Source organism: Corapipo altera, unplaced genomic scaffold, assembly GCF_003945725.1.
Source record: "Corapipo altera isolate COAL_440 unplaced genomic scaffold, ASM394572v1 55, whole genome shotgun sequence".
NCBI lineage: Eukaryota > Metazoa > Chordata > Aves > Passeriformes > Pipridae > Corapipo > Corapipo altera.
This window is the reverse complement of record NW_020884882.1, coordinates 16,358,177-16,382,931: the sequence shown is the minus strand read 5'-3', so window position 1 is coordinate 16,382,931 and position 24,755 is coordinate 16,358,177. Positions and strand designations below refer to the sequence as shown.

Here is a 24,755-nt window from a genome sequence, read left to right as displayed (position 1 = left end):
TCCAAGCTCCACCCAACGCAGCCCTGGACATTTCCTCACTTCTACTTAAACATATCTACATGATTTAAACTTACCCTTATTTTAAATACTCCTGAATAACATCATCACTCCAAGCTGGAGCAGGTGACACAGGGATGTCTCCAGGTGGGTTTGGAATGTCTCCAGAGCAGGAAACTCCACACCTGCCCCCCGGGCAGCTGTTCCAGGGCTTTGCCACCTCCATGGAGAAAAGTTCCTCCTCATGTTGAGGTGGAACTTGTTGTGCTTTAGTTCGTGGCCATTGCTCCTCATCCTGTCCCTGGGCACCACTGAAAAGAGTCCGGAGCCATCCTCTTGGCATCCTTCAGAGATATTTCTATGGATTGGTGAGATCCCCTTTCAGGTGAGATATTTGTGTGGATTTTTGAGATATTTCTATGGATTGGTGAGATCCCCTTTCAGGTGAGATATTTATGTGGATTTTTGAGATACTTTTGTGAGTTGATGAGACATTTGTATGGATTGATGAGATCCCCCCTCAGATGAGATATTTGTATCGATATTCGAGATCAGTGTATGGATCGACGAGATCCCCTCTGAGATTAGATATTTGTATGGATATTTGAGATATTTCTGTGGATGGGTGAGATCCCCGTTCAGTTTTCTCTGGACTAAACATACCCCAAGCAGCCTCTCCTCCTCAGGGATGCTCCATGTCCCGCAGTGAGGGGACAGGAGGGGGCCATGGCGGGGCCCCTTTAAGGTACGGGTGGTCACGTGATGACGCCGGCACGTGATCCCGGCGCCAACATGGCGGCGCCCAGCGGGGCCGCGCGCGGGGTGTTCCTGCTGCTGGGAATGTGGATGGGAACGGGAATAGCGGGCGCTGCCGAGGCCGGGAGCTGCGGGTGCGGCGCCGGCCGGGCCGCCGGGGACGGGCGGGAGCTGGCGGCGCGGCGCTACTCGGCGGCGGCTGCGGGCAGCGGGTGGAGCGGCGGGCACGGGCCGGTGAGCGGGGGTTCCGCCGGGGGTCGGGAGGGTCCCGGCGGGCGGGCAGGGTGGTCCCTGCGGTCTCAGGCGGGGTCGCGGCGCCCTGAAGGGTCGGTCCTGTGGGCAGAGCGCTCGGGGATAACCGAGCAGCCAGAGAACTGCTGTGGAGAAACAGCCGGTTCACGGCTCGCACGAGAAACTGAGCTTGGGGCAGGTGCTTGTGCTGGTCCCAGCTCGCTTTTCCCTCCCGGAGAGCTCCGGCGGCTCCCGCACTCCTGGGGTGCGGCTGAGCACGGGGGCTCCGGGCAGCGGTGCCTGTGCCCTGCCCGGGGTCCCGCTGCTCGTCCCTGGGCTAAACTGGGCTGTGACAGGGCCAGTCCGGCCGTTCCTCTCGTCCCTCTGTTTTGGCAGGGTCGGGTAACACCGGGAACAGCAGTTCCAGTGCTGCCCTGCCCGGGGCTATGTGTTCCTTTCAGGTTCTCCTCAAGTGAAAGTCTCTTTAATTGCTTATTCCTTCTCTTGCTGCTTTTCTGTGAGACCCACCCAGAGCTGAATGTGGCCCTTGCTGAGGGCAGTGTGTGAAGGTGCTGAGGCAGTGCCTGGTGTAAGGATACTGAGACCAAATGCCTCACTGGATGTCATTAGAAGTTAAACTATAAAAAATCAGATTGCTGTTTCTTTTTATGAAGGATGCCAGTAACCTTTGGCATACAAAATTCTATCCCAGCAGATTTGGGTCTTTTTCTGGTGTGGGATGGTTTGGAAACAGTGAGAATGTGAGGGGCTGCTTCTGTGATTGCCTCTTTGTAACACTGAGAAGCTGCATCAGCTTGGAAAAGCCTGTGTCACACAGGCAGTGTGGGAACTCGCCAAGGGAAGGAGGCACAGTGGTAACTGTGACCTGGTTATTGCAGGCTGCACTTCAGAAATTGGGGAGTTTTTAAAGAGTATGAGTTAAATAATCCTGACTGTGCTTGGGGTCCATGTCACTGGTACACATTGAGTGTAACAAACCTGAGCAGTTCACTGGAGGGTGTAGGATGAAAAAATAATTTGATTTCATGCAGCTGGCAACTGCAGCAGTAGGCAATTAAAGCTAATTGCTGCTGGTTTAAGTTATGCTCAGAACATAACTTGATGATGTTCAGCTGGAAAGCCTCTTTCCTGGCAGGGAGGTGAGGGGAGAATTGGGCTCTGCCTCACCCACAAGTGGGATTAGTTATTCCCACTGGGTTTTAGAACTGGGAGCCAGCAAGAGTTAATTTTTTTGCACATGGGTTTAGACCTGAGCTCTGAACCTGCAGGTTGCTTCAGGGAGTTTTGGCTGCAGTGGGTTGAAGAGAGGTTGGAAGGAAGGAAGTGATGCAACTTTGCACCATGTTGTCATTTGCTGAGTCCTAAAAAATATAAGCAAATTTACCCTAAAGCCCCTTTATAGATTCAGTTACAGACAATCTTGAAGGGTTCAGATTCTTCTTAGGGGAGAAAGTTCTGAGGGTGCAGCAGGAGGAGAGATCTGTAGTGAAGAAGAAACAATGAAATTGGGTGTGTAAGGTCATGTCAAATCCTGCAGCTGCCCTGAAGAACAGGGAGAGTTACTGGGTAGGATGTAATGAGCTTATTTACTGCTCTTATTTCAGTAAATGAGCTTTATTTACTGCTCCTTTGTGCACTGGCAGGGGTGTAACTGCAGGAACAACAACAGACTGCAACATAAACCCCAGTAAATGTGTCTCCTCATGGGAGCACTGGCACTGCCCAGACTTTGTGTACAAAGAGCTGCAAATGGGGGGTTGTTCTCAACTCAAGTTCCACGTGCTCCTTGCCCCCAACAGGGGCTGGTCAAGGAGCTGTTTTGTCGTGCTGTTTGTCAGTGAAACTCTGCTCAGGACAAAAACACCTTGCAGAGAGGAGGAGGGGCAGCAAGACCAGCGTGAGGCTTCTCAGTCTTTGATTTCACGCCCTCTTGGAGGGCGTTTGCCCTGCAGATGGTGGCCATTCCAGGAGGGGTGTTCACCATGGGCACCCAGGAGCCTGCAATCCCGCAGGATGGGGAGGGCCCTGCCAGGAGAGTCCACCTCAAGAGCTTCTACATGGACCAGTACGAGGTCAGCAACGAGCAGTTCGAGAGGTTTGTGAACTCCACTGGCCACGTCACTGAGGTGAGGCACGGGGGGCTCCTGCCATCATCTGCTTTGTGCTCAGAAAGCTCTCATTAAAAAAAAAAAAATCAAGGTTTTCCTTTGAAGGATGTCACAATAATGCTTGGGATTTGTGCACTCAAACCTTCCTGGTGTAAGCAGTGGAGACAAGGACTTGCCTTGCTGCCCTGGTGAAAGGGCATCAGGTGATTGTTGTTATCTTTTTTAAGTGTCTTGACTCCTGAATTCATGCCTTTCCTGCAGCCTGGCTGATGCCAACTGGTCTCTACACGTTTTTTTGGGTTGGTTTGATTGGGTTTTTTTGACCTCTGAGTCCTAGGGCTGTTTGTACCAGTACAACTGGGGTAGATTTTCCTCATTTTAGAGGAACAAGGAGGAGGGATTTAACAACCTGTGATGGCCAAGGACGCTGCAGGGTGGTTCAGTGCAGCTGAGAGCAGAGAGCCCAGTGCCTGAGGAGGAGGGAACAGCAAGTGTAATGACAGTTTTGTGCATGTTTCTGGGAACAATGGGCTAGGAATATGTTAAGGTTCTTCCCAGAAAGAAGCCACCTGTGCCTGGAGCTCTGATCCCTCCTGACAGTGACTGTTCCTACGCAACTTGGAGCAAACCCTGACAGCCTTTTTAGGCAAATAAAGCCTCGCTAATGATCAGGTCTCAGAGGAGGCACTTTGTGACTTCACTTGATAAACTGGTTCTCATTTGGAAGGCAGGATCCTTCTGGTTGGATGAAGGGCTTCTTTTGTCTCTATTTCTGTTTCTTAGCTCGATTATTATGAAAAAAGGTTGCTTAACTCTTTGGACACACAGGGTTTGCTTTTTGCAAACTGGGATGAGCACATGGGGGGTGGTGTTTAAATGTGGAATCACAGAATATCCTGAGCTGGAAGGACCCACAAAGATCATCAAAGTCCAACTCCTGGCCCTGCACAGGACACCCCAACAATCCCACCCTGTCCCTGAGAGTGTTGTCCAAGCACTCCCTGAGCTCTGATAGGTAGAACTGAAGAGATGAAAGATTATAGTCATGTGTTAACATTTCTTGTAATTTGGGTGATAAAATTTGGGTGATCCTTCTTTGCTTCTTGAAGAGTTCTGGGTGTGCAGAATCAGCTCATGAGGATCATTCTCATTCTTTAAATACCTCAAATAAGATGAAATTGAGAAGGGCAAATCTGTTCAATTCTGGTAATGAGTTTTACTTGCCAGGTGTATCAATTCACTCAGAGTTTTTTGGTATCATGTACTGTGAATCATTTAAATTATCGGTGTTTTTCATTCTTTGGGCTTTATATGATGCTGGATATAATGACTGAGTTACTTTTAACTCTTCTATTGCTGTAGCAGCACTTTAAAACATTGATGAAGCAGGAATAACTGCTTCATCATTTATCATTTTATTGGGATTCCCAATGGAAAAATAGGAGAAACCAAATATGAATTGAATGTTAGATTACTGACTGTAGCATTTGAAAGCAGTTGGGACAATTGGAACTGCATTTTTAATTAAAAAAAGGAAATACATGTGCAGAAGCTCTGTGAGCTGCCATCTGCCCAGTGGCTGCTGAACAACAACATCCAGGGATAGAATCCCTTCTCTTCTGTTCCAAAAGAGCTTCCTTGAAAGAGAACTCAAAATCACTATTAGAATGTCCTTGTTCTTGATAAACAGAGCTGTAAATGTGAGTGGGGTTTTAAGAATAACCTTCCTTTGATGACATAATGGATGAATCCTTTGTTCTTTCCATAGGCAGAGAAATTTGGAGACTCCTTTGTGTTTGAGGGAATGCTGAGTGAAGCAGTGAAGGCTGACATCCACCAAGCAGTGAGTAGCACAGCAGGGGAGACTTCCTGAGCCATCCCTGGGCTGGGTGTGTTAGGAATTACCCAGGGATGTCTGAATTGTGTGGTGTCCCCAAAGCCAGGGACAGAAAGGGGGTTATGGAGGGTGTTTGGCCTGGAATCACAGACTGAAGTGGGGAGGAGTTACAGTCTAATCTCTGTCCTTTATTTTTTTAACAAACAATTAAAATACCTACTTTTGATTAGCAGAAGCTGGTATGAACCCCTTCTTGTCTCTCTCTGCCCCCCAGGTGAGAGGTTTAGGGCTGTGCTCAGTGGGGCAGATCCCAGGCTGGTGCTCTGTGTGTGATGTGATGCCTCAGGAGTGGCTGTGCAGGCAAGAACAGGAATCCCTCTGGCTCCAGAGCATGTGACTGGCACACTGAGCCAGTGCCCTCTGAGCCCAAACCAAGTTGCTAAATCCCAGATCCCACAGATCTGGGAAGATGAGGCTGCTCTGTGTCTCTGGTCTGATGACCACTCTTGCACAAGTGCTTTTTCTATGTTAACTACAGGCAAATATTCCAAAGAAATGCCATTCCTGTGCCAGGCCTGAGTCTGTAAGACTCCTTATGTTGTGCATGGCTGTAGTTTATGGTGTTCCCTCCATCCCTGTAGCAGATCCCGTGAGCATTCCCTGCTTTTTCAGCTCCCCTCATCCCACTGGGGCAGCCCCCTGGTCCTGCTGGGGCAGTGCTGCTTTCACTGCAGCTGACCCACTTTTCCTGTTGAGTGGAAGTGAATATTGGTTTTAAATAAAAGAAAGTCCCAGAGTAAATCTTCCCTGCCCTCCCTTTCCTCGCTTTCTGTTGGGAATGTGCTGCTGAGCCTTTCTCAGCCTTCATTTGCCTCCTCCTGAACACCTTTACAGCTCCTGGTAATTAAGCAGGTTATGTCTTGTCACCTCCTGAGTGAACTGATGTGCTTTGAGCACAAGCTTGGATAAAATGACCTCCTGAGGTCCCTTCCCATTGGAATTATCTTCAACTCTGTTGGAAACAGTTTGGTTTTGGCCTTCAAGGGGAAGACTGAGAGATGGGAGGTTTTAGGGAGCCCTGTGTGAGTGTGAGCTGTGAGGGACTGGCAGAAATGTGGGGTTTGGGTTCCTCCTGCAAGGAAAGGGAGAGATTACAAGTGCAGTTTGTTATCTTTTAATTCAGGACTAACTTTGTGTACTGCAGAGATAAGGAGAGTAAATTGGAGTTCCTAATCCTGGAGTAACTGATGTTGAAGGTAGAATAAATTCAGATTGGCTCCTCCCATCTTCACATCATCTCCTACACTGATGGAGAAATTCTTTTTCCTGTGTTGTTGTGTGCTGCAGAAATCCCTAAATTAGGCTCTCTTGTCTTAAAACAAACAAACACACCTCAGGAATGTTTGTGTAAGCTCAGCCTTGGCTGTTTGTGTAAACACAGAGTGTTGGGAGCCACTTTCCTGGGTGTGTCAGCCAAATTTCCAAGTGTTGGCTGCAGTGCTCACAGGACAAGGGTTGTGCCAGAGGGCTGGAATGGAGCCCAAACGGGTCTTTATTGCTGCTGCTTTGGGAAGGTTTTCTGGAGCAGTTAGAACTGAACTGCCTAAATCACAACTAGCACCATGAAAAGGAGAAATAAGATCTAAATGTTGGTGTGCAGCAACAGCGACACTGAAAATCCTCCACCAGGCTGAAGGGAGGAAGGTTTGTGTTCCTGCTCTGCCTCAGTGGGCTCAGAAGTGTTCTGGTGAGCATTTTCTCCAGCTGGAGCACAGGGATGCAAACTGCAAATGTGAATAGAGGGGAAGAGCAAAGGGAATGTGGGTTTTGGAAGCAGAGTTTCATAAGCAGTGAAAGAGTTGGGCGAAGGTGGAAGTGAAGATACTGAACTAAATAATTTATAAAGCTCCTATAAATAATGAGCCACATGTGTCTGTTGGGGTTTTGCTCTGTTTGGCCCCTTTGTCTCCTGCAGTTCTTAAACCAGACAAATTTATCACAGAGCCCCGAGACAGCTGAACTACAGAGGTGGGGCTGGGAAAGCTGGGCAGGAGCAGCCCAGCTCAGCACGTAGGAGGATTGTTGGAGCTGTGGGTGTGCCTTTCCTGGAGCTGAGGTGGGCTCCCAGATAGCCTCTGACAGGAATGTGGGCTGGCCTAAGCCTCCTCTGGAAGGGAAGCAGTAAAACGGGGTGTAGCAGCCAATGATGGAATTGTTGTGGATTTCTGGGAACTCAAGTCTTAGTTTTGGCCCCATTTTTTTGTGGTGGTAATGTGGCAGAGAGGGAGAATTCTGCACTGCAGCAGATGAGGGTGTTACTGATGGAGCTGGCAGGGGCTGGTTTAAATAAAAAGGGGTTTGTAGAGTGAAGGTCCTTCGAAGCCAAAATGTTTTGTGTGGGTTTAACAAGTTTTGAGAGCTTCACAGCTTAAATCCTTCACATTCAGCCTGGAGAAGAGAAGGCTCCAGGGGCTCTGAGAGCCCCTTCCAATGCCTAAAGGGGCTCCAGGAGAGCTGGAGAAGGACTTGGGCCAAGGGATGGAGGGACAGGACAAGGGAGAAATGGCCTTAAAACTGAAGAAGGGGAGGTTTAGATTAGATTTTAGGAAAAAATTGTTTCCTACAAGGGCAGTGGCTCTGAAATACAAGGGATTGTTCACTGGCAGCTCAAGCAAACACTGTTAAGGAGTTCTGATCAGTTTGGAACCATGGGATGGTATTTCATCCCTGTTTACATGGAAATCTGTGCACTGTCCTTGAGCTGTGCAGTATTTATAGCAGTGCCTGGAACTCTGAGGGCAGTCCCACTCTGCAAACAAACTGGAACATTCTGCATTTCAGCTGAGAAATTCTAATTACTGGTGAAACAAGTGCTGTTTGCAGGTAGGGCAGTGCCAGTGTGGGCAGGGGGAGCCATTCCTTGCAGCTCCCCCTGCTTCAGATGTTCCCTTCAGGGAGCTGGGAGGATGGAGCTGTGGAATTGTTAATCTCTGTTTTCTTACTCCCACTGTTGGGAATAAAGCTCAGCTCTAAAGCAGGGCAGGGCTTGTGCCTCAGGCTGGGGATAAATAAATCTGTGCTCACCTCGTTGTCTGAAAGCTCCTGTTCCCTCGGGTTTGGAAGGAATGAGCAGCTGGAGGGCAGGTTTGGATGCTGGCTGAAAAGCAGACTTCCAGCAGTGTCTGCCTTCACCAGGAATATCAGTTCCTCAGAAGGAGCTGCTTGGGAGTCCAAAAATTGCACTTAATGAATCTTGCTGGATTTTAGCATCGCATATTTTTGGTTATTTTTCTTGGAGGATGGACAGAATCTTTTCAGGGTCTGAACTGAGGTTCAATGACCTCTCCCTATGCAAAGGAAAAGGTCTCTTCATAAAAGTAAAGTACTACTTTCCAATTAAGTCTGAAATTTTTTCTCTAGCTGATGACTTAAAATGTATTTATTTTTTAGTTTGTAAAGCTGCTGCCTCTCCTTGTGTGCAGTTTCAAACTACTTTAAAATTCTGGGATTTAAGGCAATTAATACCAAATTCAATATGAAACAAAACCCCTTGTTGCTTTTGTTTCTGAGGGGATGAGGGAGGCCAGTAACCTTAGAAAATAAGAGTGAGAACAGATTCTTCTGTAATTAGAGCTTTGGGGGAGCTGGGACTTTTAATTGATAGAATAAATAGCATGGGAATTGCAGCAGCTGGGAAAATGAGGTATTCCCTGAATCCCAGGCTGGTTGGGGTTGGGAGGGACCTCTGGAGATCATCCAGTCCAGCCCTAGTGCAGGTGGGAGTCACCTCCTGGAAAAATACTCTGTTGTCTAATTGAGGCCCGTTTGGGGGGTGGGGTGACTGATTCCATGCTGGAATTCCCAGTCCTGGTTGGGTTTATGTCCATGATTACAGAGGTTTGTTCTCTGCAGAGTCTCTGGGAGTACAAATAGGAACTGGAGCTGCATCCTGGTGCAGCTGGGACAGCCTGGGGAGGGGCTGGGAAGGGTCTGCTGCTCCCAGAGCTCGGAGCTGGCCCTGCCAGGCCACTCACACTGCAGGGCTGGCTCAGCTGGGCCAGCCTAACACAGCCTGGGGCTGCAGGGATGAGCTGCTCCATGGGACAGGGCATGTTCCTGCCTTCACAGGGTGCTGGGGAAGGAGGAGCAGAGCTGCAGCCTGGGGAGGGGGACCAGGAGCATGTGTCTGCCCCAGGGGCTTTCCTTGAAAACCCAGTGGGACCATTCCATGGCTCTGGCTCGTGTCCAACTGCCCCTCGTGGTGTGAATTGTCCAGACATGCCTGGGAGGCTGGGTCAGAGCAGGGGCTGTGCCCTGGCTCTGCCCTCCCTGACCCCGAGTAGGGACCACAGCCACCAAAATCCTGCTGGGAATGTGCCAGCTGTCCAGCAGAGCTGCTGCTCCCTGCTCTCTGGGGCTGCTGAATCCCCAGCCCAGAGCTGGGCTGAGCTGTTCATCCCACAGCCCTGCTCTGCAGGCAGGGGTGGGTCACCTGGGCCACAGGGAAGGAGGTGCCAGAGGGATCTGTGGAGGGTGCAGAGACATCTCTGCTCTGAATGTTGGTGAGGGAAGAAGTTTTGAGGTTGTTGGGAAGGCCCATTAATGCTACTTAGAAAATAGGTGTAAAATTACTTGTCCAGAGCAGCTGGACTTCCATCCCTGGAAGTGTCCAAGGCCAGGTTGGACGGGGCTTGGAGCAACCTGGGCTAGTGGAAGGTGTCCCTGCCCATGGCAGGGGCTTGAACAAGATGACCCTTAAGGTCCCTTCCAACCCAGACCACTTTGGGATTCCACTTGTGGCCACCTGCTGTGGTTTCTGAGGGAACAGTGACAGTGGCTCACCCACTGCACAATATTTTTATTTCTTAAACTCCCTGCCCAAGTAAAAATGTTCTATTTTCTGTCAGCTTCTTTCTTCAGTACTTCATTAATCAGCTGCTCAGGGTTTAGGATCTGGCTTAGAGGAGGAAAAACTGACAGAGATTTATGTGCCTTACATGGATAAAATAAAACCTCATCCAAAAGTTATGTTCTTTACTGAATAACTAATTTTTTCTCACATCCTACCAATGACAGCAAGATACTTCTGGAATTTAAAGATGTGCAGGGCTTAACAGCATCTGAGTCAAAGAGATGTGGTAAGTTCTGAACTGAAGGGTGTGTTTCTTTGAGAACCCACTGCTTAATAAATGAGTCTTAAAGTCTCTTCCAGCCTTGGGCTGCTTTTCACTCAAAATCTCTTTTTCAGACAGTTTATTCTGAAATTGCTGAAGTTCTTACTCTGCAGTAACTTTTGCTTCTTCCAGCTGTTTATCTTGACCCAGAGTGAGGCCTTATTACATCCAAATGGCATTAAAATCCCGAAGCACAAAAAAAATGATGTTTGGTCCTACATGCCTGGACAACAGCAGGAATTTGTCATCATCTCGTGGGCCTGACTTGAGGTTAAAATGTACAGCTTTGTTATTTCAAGGGACTTGCTGCATGTTAGAAATGCTGGAGTTGGAGCCAAGATGGAGCTACTTGGTTGAGTTTATTTTTGGTAGTTTTTCTAATACGTGAATCTGATTTGAATTGGAGATTTGGAGCTCAAGTGGGGGTTGTTTTTCTCAAACGTGGCCAGTGCCATGTTATTACAAGACTAATACTTGTTTTTATGGTTATTGGTGGTGGTTGGTTGTTTTTTTTAAGGATATTCTCCCCTGCAGTACCAGTAAGGGGATAATACTGATGATGACACTCCCTTTGTCACGTTCCCCCCTTTCGTTTCTTTTCTGCACATATTTAGGAAGGAATTTTCCTCAAGACAATTGTAAAGCAGTTTAAAAAATCTTGAAATCACAAGTTAATGGAGCAATTAAAGTTAGGCTATCCCAGCCTACTTGGAAAAGAAAATGGAATACTTAGAACTTTGGATTTTATGCAGGTTGCTGGTGGGAGGAGAGGCTTCAGCTCTGCAAATTGCAGAGCTCGTGGGTCGGAATTATCTGCAGATCTTCCCTGTATTACCCCTGGGCTCTCTTTTCACAGTCTGTGAGAAGCAGAACAGTGAGTTCTGAAAGTTTAATCCTGGGGCAGGGAGGTGGATAATCCACATTTTCCCCTGGATCAGACCAGACGAAGCCTTTTTGTGCTTCTGCACTGGGCTTTGCTCCTGGAAACACATCCCTGGGTAGGAGCAGTTGTGTCAGGACTGCAGGGACAGGTGCCAGGCTGTAAGAGATAACCCAAATGAAGGGAATTGCCCTCAAATTCGGGATCTCTGCTGCTGTTTTGCCAGGAGGAATCTGCTGCCAGGGCACAGAACGTGTTTTGGAGGGAAGCAGGAGAACGCGGAGTGTTATGGAAGTAACTAAGCTCATTAGTGGCAAGGGAGGGCTTTGCTGTATTAACTGTGATGTTGTAATATCTCTGCCTAATTACCTCCTCTACTAATTAGATTTAGAACAATTAAAAGCTTTAAAGACTTGTGAGAAGTTTTGTGAAAGGACTGGTTTCAGGTACACCACTTCTGGAAGGAGCAGCTCGGTGGGTGTTCGCTGGGGCCAGGGGCTGACTTGTAGAAGTTTCCAATTAATTTCTGGAGGTTATCCCTGTCCTGGTCCTGGCTGTGTAACTCCTGGAGGCTGTGGGTGTTCTGCAGAGCCTGGCAGCCATTTGGAGCTCAGTTCAGCAGCCCCAGGAGCTGTGCACACACAGTGCTCTCATGTGGAGACGCGACGTTTTCCTCGGTTTAAAATAAACCACTCTGATTGAAAGCATCTGCTTTTGCTTTTGCATCACAAAAATGTTTTCCAAAATTCGAGTCTTCTCGAGTGTAAATCTTTGCAGTCTCCTGCAGAGATGTTTTTATCCAAAAGCCAGCAGTTTAATTTGCAAAAATATGTTGTGCTTAGAAACTATCGGGATGAAATCTAACTCGTGATCTTTCAGATTTTATCTTTAGCAAATGTTCTGCTGCTCTTTTACTTTCCTTAAAGGAGCTCTAAAATGCTAATTTTGGATTTCTGTCCTATCTTGAGTGTAGTTTAAAGGTCAAACCTCAAAATAGGCAAGGATTTGGTTAAATCAGACTGTTTTTAAACGTGTTGGCTGTAATGTCAGTTTAGCAGCCAGGTTTAGTGCTGGGAGAGTGGAGCAGAGCAGCTGAATGAAGGTCCCAATTTGGGGGTTTGAATGCTCAGTAACAGAGCTGCAGTTCATAGCAAGAGACCAAGTATTTCTCATGCTCTTTGCAAAGGGTAGGGACTCTGCTCATGGTGGGAACGAGCCAGAACTGTGGCTGATGTTGTAATTTAAATGCTTGTCATGTTGGGGAAGTCAGAAAGGGTCTTTAAAAACTGGCATTACTTTTGGTTGTTTGCCTGGAGGGTCCCGCTGAGCACATGGACAGACCATCTGGGTCATCAGCAAGCTGAGAGCATCTTTATTTCTGTGGTACTTAACACTGATGTCTCCTCTTCACTCCTTCAGAAGGAGTGATTTACAGAGATTTTTTCCATACCCAGATGTGCTACAGGCACAATCCTGTGTGCTGAGGGGAGAGGAGGGAAGCTGTGGAGGAGCTGTTACAGCACAGGCTGATCAGATGCTTTAAAACCAGAATAGTCTGTGTTTGTGCATTGGCAGCACCTCTATTGCTTGGGCACTTCTGTTTATTCTCTCACTGAAACATTCAAATGAGGCATTTGATGTTTAGTTCAGACCAGAGTTTTCCTAACAATTTATGTGTGTCATAGGTATTTTTCTCTCTCACACATGTTAAGTGCCCTTCACTGTTGAAGGATGCAGGTTCTTCCCCTTGGAAGTTGCTGTTAAAATTGTGTGACCCAACTGACTCTGGGTCTCCTGGGTGACTCCTCAGCTTGCAGTGACTTTTTGGACTTTTCCGTGAAGGATTTGAGGAGTTCAAGGATAACACTCCTGGCACAATTCCAACCCGTGTGAGTGACACTTGACAAAGTTGGTTTAGCAGCACAATGAGGAGAAATGAATATTTTAGTGCTCCCTTGGCCATGTCTGAGCGGGGGAGGCTGAGGGGCAGCAGAGAGGGCAGAAGGTGCTGGAGGCTGTTGTAGGCTGTTAGAGGAACACCTGGATCTCAAGTCTAGGACTAAGCTGCTGGGTTGTTTAACTCCTGAAGCATTCCAGGCTTATTTCCTTTGATTTTTGTTCTTTATAGACTTTATCTTTGCAATAGGAGTATTTTGGAAGTGAGCACTTCTGCTGCTGGAATAAACCCACTGTTGATGGGCAGCATAAGTGTTCTTTTTTTGCCTCAGTGAAAGGCCCCATTATTAAGATAAGTATTTCTAAGTGAATGGGAAGCAGAACAGTTAAGCACTTCTCTGCTTTGAAGTAAGCTTAATAGAAGAAATCCTTAAGGAATGTCTTCCAGGAAAGACTCCTTGCTGTTGAAGAACCATATTTGGGACTTCTGGTTAGAGAGAAGTCCTGCATTGTTACAGAGTGATGAAAACAGAAAAGAGGCTTCATGCTTCACTTCCCTTGTGTGGTTCTTCTGTCTCCACCCTCTGGAAGCTGAGAGCAAATAATTTCAAATCAGCTTTACTGGGTTAATGACCTGGAAAGCAAATGTGTCCCAAGCTGCGAGTTCTGACCCTGGTTAAAGGGCATCGTCAGGGGGTTGGTTCAGCTGTGCCAAAGCACTGAGTTTAGGGAGCAAATAACTGGGATGAAAATGCTCTTCAAGCCAGAGTTGTCATTTTTTTTACTGGTCTCTGTGGAATGTGTCAGACTCAAGTGAGCCAGGAGGTCTGAATCACACAGTCCAGACTGGTTTGGGTTGGGAGGGACCTCAAAGCCCATCTCATTCCACCCCCTGCCCTGGGCAGGGACACCTTCCACTAGCCCAGGTTGCTCCAAGCCCTGTCCAACCTGGCCTTGGACACTTCCAGGGATCCAGGGGCAGCCACCCTCTCTCCCCATGGCTAGTTTGACACTGTGTTGCTGTTTTGAGAGATCTGAGCCAAGTGTTCCAGCTGAGCTCTCCCAACCACCCCCAGGGGTTCTGGGTGTGTTTTCAGGGTTCAAGAATTGAGAATTTGAGAGGACTCTGGTCCACCACAGGTGATGTGCTGAGAGCTGTGCCTCCAGAAAGAGCAACTGTGCCTTGTCTCAGACCTGCAGATGAGGAAATTCAGGAGGGAAGGAGAGGCAGGCAGAGGGCAGTGATTTGGGAAAGCACAGTCAGCATTTGGTATCCCTCTTGCTTGTTTTTGGGTGATTTCTTTGTGCTGTTCCATACTTTGGGCTATTCCTTGGCCAGCAGTGATTTAAAGTGCATCAAATGATCATCTTGGTCCCTCAGAGATATGTGAGTGTTGGAGGAAGGTGTTGTAACGAGATGACCTTTAAGGTTCCTTCCAAACCAAACCCTTGTGTGATTTGGAACTCACAGGTCACTTGGCTGCAGGCAGAGCCAGGAGCTGTCACTGAAAGCTCTGAACCCTTCCTGCTTCTCCAGAATATCCTTTATCTGGGAATTTAAATCTCCTTCCCTATCCATTCTTGTCCCTTTTCAGGTTGCAGCTGCTCCCTGGTGGTTGCCTGTGAAAGGAGCCAACTGGAAGCATCCTGAGGGTCCTGACTCCAGTATCTCCAGCAGGTAAGCCCAGAACAGCCATTCAGTGCTTGTAGAGACACCTGGAACTCCCACCAGGAATGGGGGTGCAAGAGAGGGGTTTTATTTAGTTATCAGTTTGCTGCTGCTTCTGGGACTCTTTTCCCATTTTCTAGGCAATATTCCAGGGTCATTTGGGCAGTGATGTAGTAGGATTTCAAGAAGGTCTATAAGGAGTTTGCACCCAAGGGAAAATTTGTGTATCAGCAGTGAAAGAGCAGATCCTTAGAGGTCAGGACCTTCAGTGCAGATGGGGTGTTGGAGAGGAAGAATAACTACTGGCTGCATGCACACTCCAGGAGTCCATGTGGGTGTCCTCTTCCATGTGGGATTTGGAGCCTCTTTGTGGCAGCAGAAGACTGAAGAGTTTTGTGCTTTTTATTGTACTCTGACTTAATGGGCTAATTATTGTGGAAAATCAATTGTGACTTTATCCAGACCCTCTAAATGCTTTGGAAGACCGTACTTTTCCTTAGCAGTTATTGCTCTTACAGTCAGTGCCACGCTTTGCCTGCATGAACCCTGGGACTTGCTGCTCCGTGTCTCTGGGCATCACTTTCCATTCTGAACTGGAATGAATTTTAGGCCTAGAAAACGAAATTACTGTCTTCATTTGGGACCTCTGACATTGCAACTGCTCCTCTCACTAGGCAGGTGTCAATGAAGCTGGAACTTCATCAACTAGTTAAAGTTTCTAACAGCAGTTTTGAAATGAAATCAGACTCCCTAGCCTAGATCTGGCATGTTTCTGAGTCCTCTAAGGACAGGGCTGTGTTAGTGCACCATCATCTGATGGCTGAACTGCTCGGTAACGAGTCCAGTGTCTGATCTCCAAGGGCAGGGAAAGAATTATCTGAGGCAAAAATAGAGATAATAGCTGGAGGCATTGTTAGGGGGAGCCAGGAATTGAGGTCAGAACCAGCAGACAGGAGCTGGAAACCTGCCATGGAAATCTAGTCTTGGGCAAGTGTGGTGCAATCCTGGCCTGGCACAGCTCCTGGTGAACTTGGCACATGGAAGTGGCCTCATGGATTAACAGGGATACTCTGGCTTCTTAAATGGGGTAAGGAAGAGAAGTTAACAGCAAGTCCTCTGTCTCCTGGACCAGTACCCTCAGTTCTGGGAGTGTCTTGGGCTATTGGAGGCTTGGATGGGGAGGGTCCTTCTGCAAAAATGTCTAGGCCTTTCTCCTGTCTTTTTCTGGGAAAAGAGACCAGGATTTTAAGGTCAGTCCTGGAACCAAACCCCAGGAAAGATGGGAGCTTTTATAAACTGTGGACTACTTGAAACACCCAAAGAAAATCACTTCTTGGATAAATTTCTGCAGTTTCTTTCTTGGACTGGGTGCTGCAAAAGCTAATGCTGCTAAGAGTGGGGACTCTTCCTCATGTCACATCTCCCTCAAAACCCAGCAAGGAAAGAACCCTCAGCAGAGAGAGACAGAGGAGTGAAGAGCACCCACCACTGCATTGCAATGCACATTTTCCTGTCGAGAATCTTGGCTCCTGGTTCAGCTGCTCCTTGCCAGGCTGGTTTAACAGGAGTGGGCTGCAGACTTTGGGTGCCTTCCTTTGGGTCTCTGAGCACCCCCACTCCACAGGCACAGGGTGTGGATGGTTCTCTGCTGGCTCCTGAGATGGGACCATGAGAAGGCACAAACCCCAGATGTCTTCAACTGCAGAGCCTGATGAGACAAACAGAAGTTCATTATTTTCTCTTCCTCGTTTTCCTCTGTCTTGCTGCCTCCCCTTAAATAACTCCTTTCCTGTCAAACTCCTCTGGCCTCGTCCAGCTGTCCCTGAGCTGTGCCCTTGTCACCCCTCTGTGCCCACCGTGAGTGTCACACCGTGCTCTGCTGTGCAGCTCTGACTGCCCAGCTCTCCTGAGGAGCCTGTCCTGTTCCTTTTGTCTCCCAGGATGGATCACCCAGTTCTCCACGTGTCCTGGAACGATGCTGTGGCTTTCTGCACGTGGGCAGGGAAGCGGTTACCGACGGAGGCAGAGTGGGAGTACAGCTGCCGAGGGGGCCTGGAGAACAGGTACCTGTGACAGGATGTCCCTGAGCCGGGTCTGGAACTGGGATTTACTGCAGCAGGAAGAGTTCCCTGGGGTTTTATTACCCTCAGTGTCTCCTTCTTGTGCAGTGGTACACAGCTGTGAGAAACATCCCAGTCCCGAGTATGGACTGGGTGGAGAAGGGACTGAGAGCAGCCCTGGGGAAAAGGAATTTGTGGGTTTGTGGATAAGCTCAATAGGACTCAGCAAAGTGCAGTCACAGCCCAAAACCCCCCATGTGCTGGTCCCACAGCGAGGGCAGCAGGAGAGGGGGGATTCTGCTCCTCTGTTCAGGTGAGACCCCCCTGCAGTGCTGCCTCCAGCTCTGGGTCCCAGCACAGGGAGTCCAGAGGAGGCCCCGGAGCTGCTCCCAGGGCTGGAGCCCCTCTGCTCTGGAGCCAGGCTGGGAGAGTTGGGAGGGTTCACCTGGAGAAGAGAAGGTTCCAGGGAGACCTGAGAGCCCCTTCCAGGGCCTAAAGGGGCTCCAGGAGAGCTGGAGAGGGACTGGGGACAAGGGATGGAGGGACAGGACACAGGGAATGGCTTCCCACTGCCAGAGGGCAGGGATGGATGGGATATTGGGAAGGAATCCTTCCCTGTGAGAGTAGGGAGGCCCTGGCACAGTTGCCCAGAGAAGCTGTGGCTGCCCCTGGATCCCTGGAAGTGTCCAAGGCCAGGTTGGAGCAACCTGGGCTAGTGGAAGGTGTGACTGCCCATGGCAGGGGGTGGAGCTGGATGGGCTTTAAGGTCCCTTCCAACCCAAACCAGTCTGGGATTCTGTGTAACACTGAGTTGTAGTTCAGAGTGTCTGACAGCTGTTCTGTCCTTCCCAGGCTGTTCCCATGGGGTAACAAGCTGCAGCCCAAAGGTCAGCACTACACCAACATCTGGCAGGGGGAGTTCCCAACCAACAACACTGCAGAGGATGGGTACAAGGGGACTGCACCTGTAAGTGTCTCACAGACAGTTCAGCACATGCAAATGAACTCAATCTTCCCCAAATGAAGCTCTGTGTCCCACAGCACCGTGGCTGTTCCATCCCTGCACTCTTTCACTTCAGATTTCAAGTTACACTGTATTTCACTGCAGGCTCGAGCATTACCAAGGGACACTTTCACAGGCTAATTGAAAAGTAAAGATCACTTTCATTTTAACTTCTAGTTCCTTTCAAACTGACCTCTTTTCCCCCTTTCCACTCAGTTTGTAGGCAGAAGCTGAAATACTTTCTGCCCGAACTTTTGGCATTACAGTTTTGTGAACTCAAAAATCGCGCAATAGTTTGAAAGAAATTAAACTTCCCTTTTTGGGAAAGGTTTAGGCTGTCTAGTGTAACAAACAGAGTGGAATTTTAAAGGCAATCAAGAATGTGAATGAATTATTTAATGGCAGTTAAATAAGTCCAAAAGTTTCATCAGCATAGAAGTCTGCTGATGAAGAGGATGAGTTGGCAGCCACCCAGCTTTTCCTTGGTGGGAAGGGGAGTCTGGAAGCTGGAAGTGGGGGTCAGGTCACTGATGCCATGCCTGGATCTGTGTGCTGGTCAAACAGTGCTTCCCTGGAGAGGGTCAGTGTGCAGAACCCCCAGGGGATGCTGTGTGTCCCAGAGGAACAGCAGTGCTGAGGACACAGAGGGTGGGAACAGTTCCTTATTCCCTTCTGTGTTATTTAAATGGAATATGTACAAGTGTTTATAGTCCTGCACTACTGGTTTGGTGCCTGCTTTTGAGGCAGGAGCCCCTCAAAATGCACCTTCAGCAACCAGGTGGGAGGATTAAAACCCTTATTCCATGTGGAGTGGTTCCAGAACTGCCCCTGTGCTCCCTGTCCTGTGCAGGTCACTGCCTTCCCTCCCAATGGATTTGGGCTGTACAACATGGTGGGCAATGCCTGGGAGTGGACATCTGACTGGTGGGCTGTCCAGCACTCCTCACAGGAACTCCACAACCCTGTAAGTGTTTCACTGGCATCCTGCAAAGTGCAGAATTCCCTTGGGGGACTCTGGTTTGCAAACATGTTCTTTGCTCCTCTGCTGTGGCTGGGCTGGGCTGGGCTGTGCTCTGGGGAATTGGGAAGTGTCACCACAGCTCATCAGCCTTGGATTTACAGTGCTCTAGTGCAATGGTTTTGTTTGTTTGGGGAATTCTTTGTTGTTTGCCCACATCTGATCAGCTGTTGAAATGTCCAAACTGGCATCACATTCCATAAATCAGAAATTTATGGAATTACTTCTTTAAAAAAGGGGAGGGTTTTAGTTCATTTATATTGCTATCAGCTGTACTACATCTACCCCCTCCAGGTAGAGAACAAACCTTGAGTTATCTTCATGGCTGAGGTTTGTGGGGAGAAGCTGCTTCCCAGGCTCTGAGTGGGGAATCTTTGGTGCCTTTGTGGGAGGCACAGAGAGGGCCCTGCAGGCTGAGCTTTGGTTTAAATTTGGTTTAAACCAGGAAGGACTAGTCTTTAACTGCTGCTGGTCATCAGTCCCAGTGGCTGAAGAGCCTCCTCTTCCTTTGGGACCGTGTGTGCAGAATTCCATCTGTTCCTCGTGACCAATCCCCCCTGAACCCCAAATCTCTCCAGTACTGGAAAGCAGCTTTGAAGATTTTGGGTGTTAAACTAAATATGTTAAAGAACTTTGCCTAAGCTCTGACCCTCTGGAAGAACTCTGAGTCTTTTCAGTGGAGAGAACACAGCCTATATTTAGGTTCCACTGCCTTGTGCTCTGCAGAGACTGAAGGGATGGGCTCTGATAGATCTGGTGCTAATCAGTTCGGATGTCTCAGAAGATTCTGCAGCCTGGCTATTTTGGGACACCTTTTCACAGCAGGAGATTCAGTTTTCTTACCCATTTAGTCAGAAAACCCTTCGGAATTCACTTTGAAGTGCTCTGCCTCAGAGACTCGATTTTGACAATTACTTTGCATCTGAAAAAACCCTGAAAGCATCATTGTTAACACCTAGTTTTTAAATACTTTCTGAAGTGTCTGCACAGTGCTTATGCTGAATTTAAAAACCTGAGCAAACTCAGAGATGATTAAGTTTAACAGAGCCAAATTCACACAAGACTTGTTGCCCAATTTCACCTCAATCCAGCACCAAAGCACTGCTGCATTGACATTACAAACACTAAAGTGTCTCACTTAAATAAGCACCTCTAATTATGCAATCAGACTAGAATGTGGCCCTTAGAACATTATGCTACAGAATAAACTTGCTAATATATATATATATATATTTAAATCTGGGATCCAAGTCCAGACAACTCCAACTCTTTACATAGGACAGGAAATGTCCCTCCCCTTCAATACCAACTGGTGACTTCTCCATGAAACAATATTGTTTGATAGAAGAGTTTTGCTTGTTTTAATCAAATGTGACCTAAATTGCTGTGCTGTGCTGAGTTTGTGTGGGGAAGCACAACCAAAGCAGTTTCCTTCACCTATAAGTGAGATAATGTGTGTGAGCAAATATTAACCTTGCAAATACTGATGGTGTTGAGTGATTTTCTGCTCTGCAGAGAACTTTGCCAGTTTTATGATAAACTCTTTACTTTCACTGATTTTAAAGGGTTGTTTATCAAGAGGATAATGTTTTGTAATAGAATAGATTAATGGAGGGCACTACATGAGATTTCTGTAGGTGGTGAAGTGTTTCAGTGCTTTAATCCTCCTTCGGAGGCTGAGGGGGTCAACTGAACTTGGGGTTTGTTACCAAATAACCTTTGATGCTCAATTTTTGCCTGGTAGAAGATATTTGTAACTATTAAAAAGAGCTTATGCACTTACCATGGCCTTTGGTTCACGAGCTGCTTCAGTCCAGGTTATCCCTTTGTAATTGCTGAAACATGAGAGACTTGGGGCTGGACAACAAACCTTCTAACCCTAAATAAACGTGTTCCTCTTAGTTTGTCACAGTGTCTTTGGAGCCAATAGCCCAGATTGCTGCTCAGGCTGTGCACTGCAGTGTCTGAGGGGAAATCCTGCTCCACAGCCCCATTGTTCTGCTTTGTCTGCTTCTGGGGTCACTTTTTTTTTTTTAGGTCAGTTTTCTCCTGGCTTCTCTTAAAATGAGATTAGCAGGCTGGGGGATGATTGTGCTTGTTAATGGCTTATCTCAGAGTGAGGACTGTGCACCCACATGCAAGAGCTGTGAGGACACTTTCCAGAGGGGTTGGAACAGGAGTAGGGCTGTCCCAAGGAGGAGCACCTGGGCTGGGGACCGAGCGGATGCTGCCCCGGGGTGTGGGTTTCCTTCAGGATTTGTAGAGTATTAAATGTGGTAACAAGCCAATTTATTTTTCACATATGTAAATTTTGGCAACAAACATGAAGCTGCTGCAGTCTGTGTGGTGAACTTTCATATGAAGTTATCAAACTCAGCGGGTGCAGGCAGCAGCTTCTGGAGTACCAGCACCATCCTTCAGGGTTTTCTGTCAGTCCCTGTGGCTTTTATTCAGTGTTACAAATGCTCCTCTTTTGTAGATTATTCTAGAAATTCACCTCTGGTAATGCAGACCTGGGAGGGAGACAACTGTACCCCTGAGACAGGGTAGGAACCAGACTGGTCCAAAGTGGTCACTGAGGGAAGCTGGAGGTGATTTCCTTCCAGTGAAATCCCCTCTTTAGGACCCTCCTTGTTGTCAGGGGTTTTACAGAACAAGGCACTCATGGCAGCAACTCCAGCATTCAGTATTTGCAGCAGTGGAGGGAGCACAGTTCTGTCCCCTGCACATCCTGCACAGCAGAATGGCTTCGAGCTTTCAGCTGGAATTTGTTAGCTTGGAATATATATCCTTAATATATATCCTTATCCATGTCCCTATTCCCAAGCTGTTTACCCTGTGATGAGCAGCTGTTCTTCCTTGAGCACTGACCAGTGTCCTCCTTCCCTCCCCAGCAAGGGCCATCCTCGGGCACAGACAGAGTGAAGAAGGGAGGATCCTACATGTGCCACAAGGTAACGTGGGGTTTGCACTGTGCCCTTTCCTCTGACAGCACTTGAGCGTGAGGTGATCCTCTGACAGAGATTCCTGGCAGCCTGGATGCTTGGGAAGGGGTTTCATGGAATATATGAGGAGCAACACCTGATCTTTCCAAGGACTTCTTTTTGGTTAGCCTGCAATTCAAACAATAAGTTGTTTTACCCAGTATGGTTTTTAGATGCAGAAGTTAAAACTGATGCAGCCTCTAGTGCTGTTCTTGTTACAGAGCTTGAGTGATCCCTGTCAGAGCAGAAAGTATGGATGTGACTCTGTTTTTTCAGTTTTACAGTGACTCTTGATCTAGAAAGGACATGGAGCTCTGAGCAACCTGGGATAGTGGAGGGTGTCCCTGCCCATGGCAGGGGGTGGAACTGGATGGGCTTTAAGGGCCCTTCCAACCCAAACCATTCTATAATTCTATCATTCTCTGATGTCAGGTGCTTGCAGGAAGCTGGCTGGGAGATGAATGCTCCAGCTGAGTTGAGGGCACACTTGAAAATCCTTCAGAACACCCTGGATGTCACCCCAGAGCAAAGGCTGTTCATGACACAGAATCATGTTTTAAACTCTGTTCATGCAGTGCTTAAAAACCCTCATTGTAGATCTCCTGTTTCATTAAAGCTGTCCTGCTCTTCTTCCCTTGCAAAGCCTGCAGCTGGCAAATCACCCTCATAATTAGATTAAATTTTCTACAGTGAGATCCCATTTTCTACACTGATTTCCTTCTTAGGTGAAATCAATGTCAGATGTTAATTAGCAGTTTTGATTAAATTAACACTGGAATAGGCTCTTTAGTGATGAATAACGTGACCCATTTTCGAGGTTTGTGAAGATTCTGCTCTGCCCTAGTCTTTTTTGTAGGTGATAAAACTAGGCTGTGTTTCAAGACAAAAACCCACTGAATACTATTAGTACAAGGGCTCTTTATTAGGTGCCTACAATCTATTCAGACTGATCTTTATGCTGTTGCTCTTCTCCCCTCTCAGAGCTGACAGAGGCTAAAATTGCACCTTTTTGCATTCCATTCCTGAATCTGGTTCAGGGCCTGACCCCAAGCAGCTGCACCAGCCTGAATCCAAGTGGTGGCTTTTGGCAGAGGCTTCTGTGGGAGGACAGGGACAAAAACCTGAGCCAGATCTTCTGAAGTAACAGAAGAATGGGGCAGGGTTTGGATGGGTTGTTCAAAGTGCTACCCCAGTGTTTAGTTAGTGCCATTACCAGTGTTCTGCCCTTCCTCCTGTGCCACAGTGGGCAGCTGCTGCTGGGCAGCCTTGCTGCAGGTAGAAAACCACTCACACTGCTCATAATTAAATTATCCTGGGGATTATAAATATCCCTAGAGTGCCAGCCATAGGAATACCGGAGTTTGCCTCCTGTTACCTGTTTCTCTTTGTTGCATCTCATTCAGGGAAGTGTTTTTAGGGAGGTGCCAGTACCTGTCCATTCCCAGTCAGGTGTCAGCGCATGGGAGCACAGCTCAGGGCACTGAGCTGCCCTCTCCTTCTCTGAGGGGAAGCAGAATGGTTGTTGTAACATTTTCCCAGACAGGATATATTATTAGTTGACATTTTATTGGGCACTTTGCCATTCAAACTACTGTTTTGTCTCAGCTGGTCTGTAGGATTCCCTTATTTCCAAGGCAGCGATTTCCATCCCTGTCAGCACATGGATCTGTCACACAGTGATTGCAAAGCTCTGCTGTATTAATCTAACTAATTAATCTATCAATCCAACGAACCCTTGCCTGAGGAAGCCCCAGCTGTGGTGTGAAGCTCACTCTCTCTTGCCCTGCAGTCCCACTGCTACAGGTACCGCTGTGCCGCTCGGAGCCAGAACACCCCCGACAGCTCCGCGTCCAACCTGGGCTTCCGCTGCGCCTCCGACACCCCCCCAGAGCCACAGTGACCTCCGGGCTGTTCCATGGGCTCAGGAACGGCTGGACTGCACCCAGGGAACCAGGGATGAGAGTGGTGTCACCTGCTGATGGCACAGAACAGAAAAATCTACTGCTTAAAGTTCCTGCTGGGGCAGAAAAAATCCAACACTAAACGTTGCTTGGAGAAGCTTCTTGTTCTTGGGGACCTGGCCTGGACTCAAATCCTGACCAAACTTAGCAGTTGGTTTTGGCAAGAGTGTTTTGGGTTCAACTGGAACAAAACTGTTTTCAAAGGCTACTTAATACAGGCTGGAAAAGGCCTCCAAGACCACAGAGTCCAACCTGTGACCGATCCCCACCTTGTCACCCAGACCAGCTTTAGCAAAGATCTTTCTTAATTAGTTTTATTTATGTAGAGTTTGAGTTTCTACACTCACATGCAATAAACAGGGACTTTATAAAGTTCTAGGCAGCTTTAAAAGAAATTTGAGGCAGTTCAGAAATTCTAGGCAGCTTTAAAAGCCAATGAAGGAATCAAGAGTGAGGCCTGGGAGATGAACCTCTCCCCAGGGGCAGCTCCCACAGCCCTTTGTTACATTCCTGTGCAGTGAAAACTTGATCAGAAATGGGCTTTTCTGGGGAGATTTGCTGCTCTTTAGGAAGTGCCTTCTGCAGCTGGGGGGTGATAATCCTCAGGGCGATGATGATTAGAAATCTTGTACGTGTTTCAATAAAATGTCGAGCATTTGTTTATGCCAAGGACTCTTATTGATGGAAACGCAGCAATTTCCTTTGAATGTCTTGGACACAGGAAGCTTTGTTTTGGGCACTTGGGAATTGCAAAATTGACCTCATTAGAAACTGAAGCTCACGAATGATTCCACTTGAACAGAAGTCATGAAAGTGAAAAGATGGCAGATGGAACTGTGAGCCCTAAGGCCTCACGGGGTAAATTCTGAAACTGTTTGTTGGGGGAAAAAAACAAAATGACAAAACCAAACAAAACACAACCAAAACAAACAAAACCCCAAACAAACAACTGAAACCAAAACAAAAAAACAACCCAGCCACTGAAAAGGAGAGGAATTTCTGCAAAGAATTTTAGCAAGGAATAAAGGAAATGGGAATAATTGAAAGCCACCTCATTTTGGGATCTGAATGTAACGGTGGATCAACAAAAAGCTTTGCACTGATGTTGGTCCTTGCCAGCATTGTCTTTTCTGTAGTAAATTGGGTTTGGGTTTAACACA

At 47.7% G+C, this 24,755-nt stretch overlaps 1 protein-coding gene across 1 annotated transcript; it reads left to right on the top strand.

Annotated features, from left to right (window-relative positions):
• Positions 1-772: 772 nt before the first annotated feature.
• Positions 773-24,755, top strand: SUMF1 (sulfatase modifying factor 1). The gene is made up of 9 exons (XM_027640747.1): positions 773-987; positions 2,958-3,131; positions 4,882-4,956; positions 14,496-14,578; positions 16,510-16,632; positions 17,482-17,596; positions 18,483-18,596; positions 21,545-21,604; positions 23,424-24,755. Exons 1-9 carry the CDS (start codon positions 790-792, stop codon positions 23,532-23,534), a joined length of 1,053 nt encoding a protein of 350 aa, XP_027496548.1. The 5' UTR covers positions 773-789; the 3' UTR covers positions 23,535-24,755.

Coding starts and splice junctions, on each gene's coding strand:
- SUMF1 (XM_027640747.1), top strand. CDS start 790: ATGGCGGCGCCCAGCGGGGCCGCGCGCGGGGTGTTCCTGCTGCTGGGA. Junction 17,597..18,482: donor GGTACAAGGGGACTGCACCT/GTAAGTGTCTCA, acceptor TGTCCTGTGCAG/GTCACTGCCTTCCCTCCCAA. Junction 21,605..23,423: donor GATCCTACATGTGCCACAAG/GTAACGTGGGGT, acceptor CTTGCCCTGCAG/TCCCACTGCTACAGGTACCG.